General features: G+C 40.2%; 1 protein-coding gene across 1 annotated transcript in view; it reads left to right on the top strand.

The window, feature by feature from the left end:
• Positions 1 to 311: 311 nt before the first annotated feature.
• Positions 312 to 12,497, top strand: part of LOC121864796 (ubiquitin thioesterase OTU1-like) — a gene marked incomplete at its 3' end in the record, with an annotated part of 90,995 nt that continues 78,809 nt past the window's right edge. The window contains exon 1 of the mRNA XM_042363962.1: positions 312 to 480. Coding sequence (XP_042219896.1) covers positions 336 to 480 — 145 coding nt within the window. The remainder of the gene's footprint in view (positions 481 to 12,497) is intronic.

The raw sequence follows: 12,497 nt of genomic DNA, 5'->3' as shown, positions 1-12,497 counted from the left end.
AGAATGACAAAATGCAGTAAATGAAAGTAAAAAATAAGTCATCGGTTAACTAAAATACTATAAATTTAAAGTTTAACCTCGTTCTTATTGGCAGGTGTTTGTAAATCGGACGTTCATAAGTCGGGGACCCCCTGTATACAGTACAGTACTGTAACTAAGAACTGTATAATTAAGTTTATGTGAATTTGAATTATTGGAAATTTTAGGAGAATACAACCTTTGCATGTATTGAAACCTGAATGTACTTATGGATAATGTTGACCTGGCCACATGCTGTGGTTTATTGACAATTGCATTTATTGAAATTGCAGATAATCAAGCAGGGGCTAGTGACAATGTTACGATTACGAATAAAAACCAGTGGAGGTGGGCAGTATCCCCTGACTGAGCATGTTACTGGGGAAAGCACTCTCCATGACCTTCTCTTGGCCATCCAGCATCTAACGACTATTCCTCCGCAGCAACAAAAAATTTTGACAGGTGAGGATATGTATACAGTCCAGTCCAGTATATATAATTTTGTTTAATAGTCTCCACTTGTTATATGGACATTGATTTGATAATTTTTCAAAATTCATTGTGTTACAATTTTTCCAGAAGTTGGTGAGTACAGGTATATTTGATATTGAATTAATGTAGTGAATTTTTTTAATTTAAATTTGATACTGTACTGGTAGTACAAATACTGTACAGGTACTTTATATTGCTTGTATGCCGAGCTTGGGACCAGAAACAAAATGGATTTGGAGATTTGGAAAGTTTTGTTAATAGGCTTAGATCATACATACTGGTAAATTTTAAATATAGTAAGAGAATATATGCCAAAATTTCGAGAATTTGATCTGCTGATGACCCCAGAATGAAATGCAGCACAGTGGGGTCTCATTTTGCACAGTTATATCATACTGGCATATGCCCGTGCACTGGAAATCCTCACAAGTGATGCCATTTAACGTGCTAAAATCACTACAGTATATTGTTCTGGATTCGTCAGACCTTTAATCTAGACCGAATTTGGGGAACCAACTTAACCTCCCCAAAATTTCATCTACACAGAATGTCTCATAAACTGCATCTACATTATTAAATAAATATTTTAAGAAAGCCCAGGAAGTTAATTATGTGACACTCCACCAAATAGAGGAGGTGTGGGAAGCTCTGTGAGATGATGGAGGTTCGAGGCAGGGGTTGAAGGCTAATCGGATTCAAAGCCTTCAAAATCAACTGTAGACACTTGTAAAGCAACTTCAGCTTCATCACCAATCTCCAGAGTGACAGTGTCATCGTCACTGGATTCCCCTTGATCTTCTTCATGTTGTTGAGGCGTAAAATAACCGGCAATGAGAGCTTGGCAGTAAATGGTAAATATTTTTCATGTCTGAAGCTAAAAGTTGCTCCTCGCCCACACTAGTGGTGGAGATGTTACATGTTTTATCCCAGCAGTGGGTGGACCAGCATTTTAGCATAAGGTCCGCGTAGGTAATATTCCTACAAATCTTTAAAAAAAAAAAAAAAAATCAGATTTTGTCCGAATTATCCAAAATCCGGATTAAAGGGGTCCGAATTAATGAGGGTCGACTGTATATATACTGTATGTGCAAATAAATCACTGTAGGTGCACGTGATCCAGGTATATGCTGATAACCACAAGGAAAAAGAAAACACGAAGTTCCCAAGCGCTTTCGTGTAATTCACATCTTCAGGGGTGAGTACAAACTAAGTAGAAGTGCAGAACAAGTTATATATACAGTACATATACAGAGGAGGGTGAGATCAAGTCCACAGAGGTCAAGTATAGGTAATGACCCTACTAATCTTCACAAAAGCACCGCAGCAGTCGGTGGTCAGGTCAGAGGGAAAAACTGACCAAACCTTCTCACCTGGTTACAAATCTTCTTAATTACAAAATTGTCCAATTTGTACATACCATTACTCAAATTCATGCTAATGGATTCAGTATGTTTAATGAGACTAGATTCTCTAATGTTCTTACTGTCAATTGAATTACAAGGTAATATTGAGGAGGCTTTATCCCAGTCAATGCAATGTTTATTATCCCTCAAATGAACAAACAAAGCATTGGATTCCTGGCCTGTCCTAACACTATATTTATGTTGTTTAAGTCTAGTTACAAGATCTTTACCTGCCTGGCCTAAGTAAAACATATTACATTCCTTGCAAGGGATTTTTTAAATGCAGCCATTTGTATTGTTGGGGGGGTTCTTGATTAACATTTGTTTAACAGTGCAAGAGTTTTTAAATGCCACATTGACGTTCCAGGTTTTTAGTTGTAAAGGAATTTGAGAGAAATTTTTGTGAACTGGTAATACTAAGAGATTCTTATGGTTATGGGTGGGCTTGGGATCAGTTCTATAAAAAGATTTCTTAGTAATGTTCAGGCATTTGTCTATGAAAGATGTAGGGTATTTAAGGTTTGAGCCAATATTATAGATATACAGTGGGGTATGCTATAACGAACGGATTCTACTACGAATATTCCTATAACAAACGGTTTTACCTATAAAATTGAGAATGCTATAACGAACGCAACTCCTACAACGAACGCCGATGAATACGGGACTATTTCGCCTGGCGCATGAATATTGTTGTACCGCGACCCACAACAAGAGCGTCAGGCGCCATCTTTGTCTCATTGTGTAGCCTGTGCACCACTGTTATTGTTGAAATTTCATCTTTTGATGTGGAAATAGAGTTATTTTTATAAATATTTTGTTATACAAGTGTACAATTGTGACAATGAATCGTGCAAAGCTCATAAGTCTTCAAACTAAGAAAGAAATCATAAAGAAACGTGAGGATGAAACAAGCATTGCAAAACTTAGTGATGAGTATGGGATGGCTAAATCGACTATATGTACGATTTTAAAGAATAAAGAGAAATTAAAAACAGTGCAAGTGGCTAAGGGAATCTCTAGAGTTAGCAAAGCAAGGTGTAATGTGATTGAGGAGATGGAAAATTTACTCTTGTTGTGGATAACGGAGAAAGAAATGGCAGGTGATAGCATTAGTGAAGCTATAATTTGTGAGAAGGCCAGACAATTGTTTGAGGACCTTAAAGCCAAGACTCCCAGTGCAAGTGATAGTGATGTGCCAGTGTTTAGGGGTAACAAGGGGTGGTTTACTGGTTTCAGAAGGAGAAATAAAATACATAGTGTTGTGAGACATGGTGATGCTGCTAGTGCAGATAAGGAAGCAGCTAAGGAGCACCATGACATTTTTTTGAATATTATTAAAGAGGGAGGCTTTGTTTCTCAGCAGGTATTCAACTGTGATGAAACTGGACTTTTTTGGAAAAAAATGCCTCGCCGTACATACATTACCAAGGAGGAAACTTCTGTCCCTGGCCATAAGCCAATGAAAGACAGGCTTACCCTCCTTCTTTGTGCTAATGCTTCTGGTGACTGCAAAATAAAGCCACTCCTTGTGTACCACGCAGAAAACCCCAGAGCCTTCAAAAAAATTAGGAAGACCCGCCTTGGCAGTCAAACCCAAAGGCTTGGGTGACCAGGAATTTATTCTCTGAGTGGGTGATTGAGGTGTTTGGACCCAGTGTTCGGGAATACCTCAGGGAGAATAATCTTCCACTGAAAGCTTTGTTGGTGATGGACAATGCACCAGCCCACCCTCCTAATTTGATGGTTGAACTGCCAGAGGAGTTGAACTTCATCACTGTGCACTTCTTGCCACCCAACACAACACCTCTCATCCAGCCCATGGATCAACAGGTAATTTCTAACTTTAAGAAGTTGTACACAAAGGCACTGTTTAGAAAATGTTTTGCGTCCACTTCTTCCAGTGATGTTAGCTTGAAGGAATTTTGGAAGAGTCACTTCAATATAGCAGACGCTGTATTTTTAATTACCTCAGCCTGGAAAGAGGTTACTGTGAGGTGTCTTTGTGCTGCTTGGAGGCCATTGTGGCCTGAATGTGTCCTTCAAAGAGACTTTGAAGGCTTCGAAGAGTTAGAAGAAGAGGCTGTTGTTCATGAAATTGTGTCTCTGGGCAATTCCATGGGCCTGGAAGTGGATGATGATGATGTTGAGGAGTTGGTGGAAGAGCACAGTAAGGAATTGTCCACTGAGGAGCTGCTTGAGCTTCACAAAGAGGAAAATGAGACACTGAAGCGGAGCTTAACTTCTGAGGAGTCAGGGGAGGAGGAGGACAAGGAGGAAAGCCGCATCATTCCAGCCAAAGATCTCAAGGATGCGTTCTTTTGCTGGAGCAAACTGTCCAAGCTTGCTGAGGATTATCATCCTGATGTTGGTTCTGTGCAAAAGGCCATCAGTGTGTTCAATGACAATGTTATGAACTACTTTTGGAAGGTCCAGAAATCAAGGTTGAAGCAGCCAACCCTGGATTCCTTCTTTACAAAGGTAACAAAAGAACCTACAGACAAAGTGCCTGTGAGACAGTCACCAAAGAGGGCTAGGAAGGATGACTCCTCTCCTTCCACCTCTTCTCCATAATTCTCTCCTCCCCCTCCTCCCCCCTCCCCCTCTGCCTCCTGTCCTGCATGCTGAACAACACTAAGGTAAGATAAAGTACCGTATTTTTTACATTTTCCACAGAATTTTTCAGTGTTAAGTGGTTGTATTTGGGGGCCTGGAACGGATTAATCCTATAACGAATGAATGCTATAACGAACGAGGTTCTGGAACCAATTACGTTCGTTATAGCATACCCCACTGTATTTATATTCTTCATCAATGAATTCCGGGCTGCAATTTCTCAAAGCACGTAAAAACATTGTTGAAAATACTGACTGTTTGACTCTATTATGGTGGGCAGAATAATAATGAATGTATGAACACACAATAGTAGGTTTTCTATAAATACTGAACTTAAAGGTGTTACCTATTCTGTAGATCAGACAGTCTAGGAAAGGCAATTTACAGTCATGCTCTAATTCCACAGTGAATTTGATCGAGGGGGCTAAGTTATTAAGTTATTAAGTAATATCTTACCACCTTCAGCAGTCTGGTTTAGATATGTAGATGATGTATTATGTCTCTGGCCAAGTAATGAGGACCTAAATGCTTTCCTGCCACAACTTAATAACTTAGTCCCCTCGATCAAATTCACTGTGGAATTAGAGCATGACTGTAAATTGCCTTTCCTACACTGTCTGATCCACAGAAAAGGTGTGAAACATAACATAGTCTAGAACTGCTTTTAGTGCTCTTGTGGTATGGTCGGTAACATTCCCTAGTCCCATGCAGTAGGTCGAGGGTTCGAGTCCTGGCTGGTGAGGTAGTTGATTATATGTTCAAAGTTCGCATGTTATATGGACTAAAAATGAAGTATATATATATATATATATATATATATATATATATATATATATATATATATATATATATATATATATATATATATATATATATATATATATATATATATATATATATATATATATATATATATATATATATATATATATATATATATATATATATATATATATATATATATATATATATATATATATATATATATACATACATACATACATACACACACACACACACACACACACACACACACACACACACCTCTCGGAGCAGCCAGGTCAACTGTTTTGTTGGCCCATACCAGCCCCCTCCCCTGAACCCTCCTCCCCACCGGAATATCAACATGTTCTCGCCAGAAGTTGCTGTTTCATTTAGGAAAGGAATGGAACCAGTGTTAAACAGAGGTGAACAGTGGTGAACGGTGCTTAAGTCAGTGAGAACAACTCAACAGTAACAGTCATACCCGGGTTGACCTTCACACAGTGAGGTCCCAGGTACCCAGTGATAGCGGCCCGTGAGACCCAACAACCAGCGATGTGTTAATCCGTCTACGATAGGAAGGCCTGGGACCACACCTCACTCATATAACACCATCTGTGAGGGAATTACTACACCACGTCAGGCCCCTCATAACACCATATGTGAAGGAGTTACTACACCACGTGAGGCCCCTCATAACACCATCTGTGAGGGAATTACTACACCACGTGAGGCCCCTCATAACACCATCTGTGAGGGAATTACTACACCACGTGAGGCCCCTCATAACACCATCTGTGAGGGAATTACTACACCACGTGAGGCCCCAAATAACACCATCTGTGAGGGATTTACTACACCACGTGAGGCCCCTCATAACACCATCTGTGAGGGAATTACTACACCACGTGAGGCCCCTCATAACACCATCTGTGAGGGAACTACTACACCACGTGAGGTCCCTCCTAACACCGTCTGGGAGGGAGTCACCACACTACGTTTTTGCTGTTCAACACCTACAATAATCTGTATGTTCACTGTATGTTCCTTTACCTTTCTCTAATGAAGGCTTTTGTTAAACCACCAATGTATGTAATAAGTCATTTATGTCCAATGTATATTTTCAGCCTTCGGGCTGCAGAACTTTTTCAATAAACCGTCAATTATTATTATTATTATTATTATTATTATACACACACACACACACACACAATCATGCGCCGGTTAACGTCTGACCGAACAACGTCCGATCGCATATACGTCCGTGGCCCCACCAAAAAAAAATCCGTGACGCCTGCTGGACCACCACTCCACGCCCCCTTGATGGAGAGACGATGATCCTCCCCATACTGTTCAGATATTATGTGTTAAAGGAATATGCTTCCTCCCTAGGCTTTTTTTAAGCATTTGCCTCTAGGTGTAATGCTAACCTACATCTGTTGAGGATAAAATCTTTCACCTACAAATTGACTAACACATTTACTGTATTCAGATATATCTAGTTTCCTCAACAATTGCACCCCAGTTGCAATTAGGGTAGCAATTTCAAATTCTGTGGCATTACTAAGAATAGTGAAGTCTCTGGTGCACTCTAAGATTAAGAGAGAAAATGGAGGACTCAGGTGTCATGATGTGAGAGAAAACGGACTCGTATGATGGGGGACCAAATAAAAAAAGCATAGCTACATGTTTTGTGGACTACAGTATTAAGCGTACCCTTTTCATCACTTTGTAATAAACCTAGCCATGCCTATGTGTGTTTATGATATTTACCATAACATTATATATATATTTAGTGGGCATAAATGGTCGTAAAATGGGAAACTTGGGGTTGGGTCTTGGGTGCCTGGAACCAATTAGAATAAATCCCATAGGTTCTGTACTTTCGATATCGGCAGGGTCCCAATTAGGCACGATAACCAAGGGATGACTGTACTGTACTGTATATACTTGTGACACTGGCCAGTTGCTTCTGGTGTTATGGTACAGGGGTACCAAGTGACAGCACTAGGATCCCGCTTCCTCTATCAAGGAATAAACAATTACAATTTAAATTGAAAAAAAAACCATTCAAATAATGGGACCTAGCGAACCTAAATGGCCCTAGAGCGTGCACAGTCACGTATGCATCGCGTATTCTTATAGATTGTGCTGCCAGGCGTACGTTATCTAGTGAATTTACTCAATATTGTACACGTACAGTAACAATGGACCTAAGGGCAAATCTGTATTGTACATGTACTAAATGTTTACGGTACTAAAATTGTTATGTCTATTGCAAATATAGCTTGTTTATACAGGTATTCAAATAAATTACTATCTTACAAGAATCCCACCAATGTAAGTTATATTCACCCAGGTCGTTTGGGTGGCAAATTATGAGAAGAGCTTAGTCACTCTTAAGTAATGATAAATATACACGCAGGCAGGCCTTCAGCGCCAACTGTCAAATCTTATCTCAAATAAATAAATAAACAAACAAACGCCAGACATTCTGTCACCTCGCCTCCCCCCCCCCTCTTCCTGCCACCCTCGTGTTCAAGATAAAAGATTGGTGATTTCTTTATGTTTATTTTATATAATATCTCAGACTTAAGTTACGGTAATATAATTTGCATTGCTGAAATCCTTGCAAGACAGAGATTAATTTGAATATAAGCGTCATATATTTTGCTCAAGATATAAAAAATGTAGTACATTAGTGTACAATGTACATTTTATAAAAAGTTTTTCAACTGTAGTTTTGGGTAGATTTACACAAATTTCTTTCATTTATTTTCACCCATTTACATTCACACACCATACTAAAAGAAACGTAAAATAAATTAGTGCAAAGCTGGACTGCACATGAACTAATTTGATTACGGTACTAAAATTGTTATGTCTAGTGCGAATTACAACATGTTTATATTATAATAAATCAGTATCTTACAAGAAACCCAACAATGTTAATTATATTCTCCTAGGTCATATCACTGGCATTCTAAAATGAGAGAAGCTTAGTCGGACTGTTAAATAAACACACAGAGACCTTCGGCTCAAACTTATCACCTCAACCCCCCCACCCCCCCCAACCGCTCGCTGGGTGGCTGGCTCCGTCCCTCCCTCCCTCTCTCCTTCATCTGCTCAGCCAGGGGTTTATTTAGGCTTACACTTTTTATCTTATATAATATCTCAGACTAAAGTTAGGAGATTATAATTTGCACTGCTGGAATCCTTGCAAGAGAGCCAATAATTTGAATATTAACATCATATATTTTGCTCAAGAGATAAAAATTGTTGTACATTAGTGTACAGAACTGTAGTACATTTTATAAAAAAGTTTTTCAACTCTATTTTTGGGTAGATTTACGTAGATTTCTTCATTTATTTTCATCCATTTACATGCACACACCACACTAAAAGAAACGTAATAGAAATAAATGACCTTAGTGCAAAGCTGGAGTGCACATGTACTAATTTGATTACGGTACTAAAATTGTTTTGTCTAGTGCAAATTATGGCATGTTTATACAGTAAACCCTCGCTTTACACGGTCAATTGAACCCACGGAGGCCTGCGTAAAGTGAACGACATAACATATGGGATTTAATTGAAATAGAGACCGAGGCGACCCCCAAACTCCACTTTTTTCCGACACAATATGTACGTTTTAGGAAAAAAAACATCTTAACTTTATGATGGTATGCACACACACATAATATAGAAGAGAACAATCAATAAGAGAATAATATACTGTAGGTTAGGTTAGAAAAAATCAAGTTTAGGTTTAACACTTACATTAGTAGAAGAGATGGGTCGGCATAAGGGAATGGAGGCTGGTTCCGAGGCAGAGGGCAGGCTACTGGCCCTCAGGTTAGTCATCATCACTGTCATCCACACTTATCAGTGCCTCCCTGGCAAATCCCTCAAAGTCACCATCACTGTCTCTGTCACTATCACTGGCTTGGGCTGGCTGTGGTGGGTTGTGGGAAAAGAATTCGGTAATGCTTTGTTAATGGCTAGTGTTGATGTTGTTGTGATACACCTTGATGTAGGGGTCCATAATCTGCAACAGCTGGGTAGTGAAGACTTCATACCGGTTATCGTTAGGGTCGTCGGAAAGGAGGAGCTTCAGTTTCTCTACACACTCGATGGCACCCCTTACATTACCATGCGAGAACTTGCGTTCTTCTTGGGATGACGCACCACCTGCCTCTTCACTGACGTCATCATCATCTAACATCTCATCGGCAGTCACATTAGGATCCCTTATCACCTCCATAATGTCGTCGTTGGTGGTCTCGGAGAAGCCTTTAGCTGTAACACTCTGCGCAGCTTCTCTGGCAAGGTTTACTGCTACTGCAACAGTCTGAACCTCACCAGTCACAGATTGACTCTGCCTCCCTTGCAACACATGTCTCCATGCGTGACGAACCGTTGCTACAGACAGCTGATCCCATGCCTCCACCAAGAAGTCCACAGCTTTCTTGACGTTAAATTTCCTCCAAAAGTGTTTCACAAGTACTTCTTGCTCTGCCAACTGTTGTTTCTCGTCCTCTTCGCTCTTGCTATCGGTGTCACCCAGGTTACGCAACTCATCCTTTGTGTTGGTATAGTCCTTCAGGAGCTTAAACTTCTTTGCAGAGAATGCAGTTTTCACATTGCAGATTAATTCTTGGTTCATGGGCTGGATTAATGACGTAGTGTTGGGAGGAAGGAAAACCACTTTTACGTTGGGGTGACGATCCAACAGTAGGGGCGAGTGTCCTGGTGTGTTGTCAAGCAGCAACAAAGTCTTGAATGGAACATTCTGTTGTTCACAGAATTTCTTGACGTCGGGAACGAAACTGACATCAAACCAGGAGAGGTACAGAGCAGAGAACATCCACGCCTTACGTGCGGTCAGCCAGTGGACATTTAGCTTGGTCATGTCCATGTTCTTGTAGGCGTGCGGCTTGCGGGCTGTGTGGATCACCGATAACTTGAGCTTATAGGTACCGGAGGCATTGGTGGTAAACAGGACGGTCATTCGCTCCTTCTGCAACTTCCCGCCCCGACACTTGCTGGCAGTCTTGACAATGAAGGTCTTGGAAGGTAGCTTTTTCCAATAGAGACCGGATTCATCCATGTTGAGCACCTGGTCGTCGGTGTACAGTGAGTTCTGCTATAACGCGTGTTTTGATAACGCGAATTTGCTCTAACGCGATTTATGAATTCGGAACAATATTTGTATAACGCGATCGCTTGTTTGCTATAACGCGATTTTTGCTTACTATTTCTCCAATTTTGTGGTATTAACTGTGAATATGGTAAAGAAGAATATCTCCAAAAAGCATTCTAATGATAGAATTCTCGGTGATTATCGTAAAAGAAAGGATATAACACTTGAAGAGAAGCTTGATGTTATCAACCTCAAAATCACCCTTCTCCCCCATCAAGTTACATTCATATTTTTTCAAGGTAAAGTGTTAAATTTACTGTATGATTTCATTATTAGATATGAATGTAACATTTATTTAGACTGTGCTATCCTTTGTGTTAGGCTAACTACTAAATTTTTTCGATTTCGAGTAATCTGCACCTAACCCTATTTTCTCCATAAGCCCTGTTATTTCTATTACGCGATTTTCTATAACACGATATTTTACAAGAACACAATTATCGCGTTATAGCAGAACTACCTGTACTGTCCTTCCTCCATAATCTCACGTACAAATGGAGGAAAATCCCTAGCCGCAACATGGTCAGCACTAGCTTCTTCACCACCAATGTTAATGTTGGTGATCTTGTTCCTCTTCTTAAACCTCTGCAACCACCCAGAGGAAGCATTGAAGGGTTTGGGCTCTGCAATTCCCATCCTACGTGACACTGCTGCGTACAGTTCACGTGCGTACTCCTGAACTGAGTTCGTGTCGACCGCCATGTTCCGTCTTGCCTGACGAATCAAGTAGCTCACAAGTAACTTCTCCGTCTTGAGAAGCACCTTGTTGTGGCAATACTTGATCATAGAAACACTTGTAGACTTTGTGATGTTCATGTGTTCTTTTATCTTGGCTGCATCCTTCTTGATTGTCCGGATCATAGATTCGTTCACACCATGCTGGCGCGCCACATCAACTTGTCTTGTTCCTTTCTCCAACTCTGGAATAATCTTGTACCTCACATCGTAGCTTAGGGCACGTCGTATCTTCTTTGGCTTAGGGCAGCTGGGTCCAGGTAATGCAAGGTTTCTTTGTGGTGGTGGTGGTCCGGTGGCAGCCATTCTTATGGAACAATGGATAGCGATATACACGGTGTAGCCGGGAGGGGTGTAACTGACCCGGTTAGGTCAACGGGCTTCATCGCTCCCGTGGCGGGGCACATCATATTACATTACACTAAACCAATCACACTCGTAATTTTTTAGTTAAAATAAAGCCAATGGTCAAAACCGCAATTAAAAAAACACGTGAATACTGTACAGTGAACCCTCGAAGATCAGGATTAAAAAGGGGGGACCACCTGTCCAAAAAAGCCAATTGTCTGAATCTTCTGGTGAATGTACAACATGTATAAAAAACGATAAATAATGATATATAAAAAACATCAAAAATACACTATATATTATGCTGACCACTGGGGTTAGTTATACAAACTTTATCCTGTGAAAAAGCCATAACTTTGAGCAACATATTACAGTGATATCCCCATATGTCGGAACAATTAGTGCAAAGCACTTCCGAGAATGAGAGATTTCCGGATAACGAGACGACTCTTAAAATCGGAAAAATCTGTCATCCCCGGAATTTTCGGGAATTTTCCGGGTAACGGAAATTTGTCTCGGAATTTCCAGAAAATGCACCTATTTATATCTCATAAAACACGGAAAAAACTCCCCCTTGCCCGGAATTTTCCGAGTATTGGGAAAATTTTTTGTGAATTTTCCGGGAAATGTGCCCCATGGAAAATCGTTCCCAATGCCAGAATTTTCCGGAAATTTACGGCTTTGGGAACTATTTTCCGGGAAATTTCAATTCCGGCTTTCGGAGAGTTCCGGGTTTGAGAAATTCCGGCTAAGGGAGATATGACTGTGCTGTGATGTTTATACTCAAATTATTTGCTATCTTTCAAGGATTCCAGCAAAGCAAGTTATTTTCTGGCAAGTTTAGTCTGTGACATTTTATAAGATAAAACCTTTAAGCCTAAAACCACCTTCACCCTGTTTTGGGAATGCTTCTTCGGGTG

Source organism: Homarus americanus, unplaced genomic scaffold, assembly GCF_018991925.1.
Source record: "Homarus americanus isolate GMGI-L3 unplaced genomic scaffold, GMGI_Hamer_2.0 scaffold30314, whole genome shotgun sequence".
Lineage (NCBI taxonomy): Eukaryota > Metazoa > Arthropoda > Malacostraca > Decapoda > Nephropidae > Homarus > Homarus americanus.
This window is presented reverse-complemented; position numbering and strand designations above follow the sequence as displayed.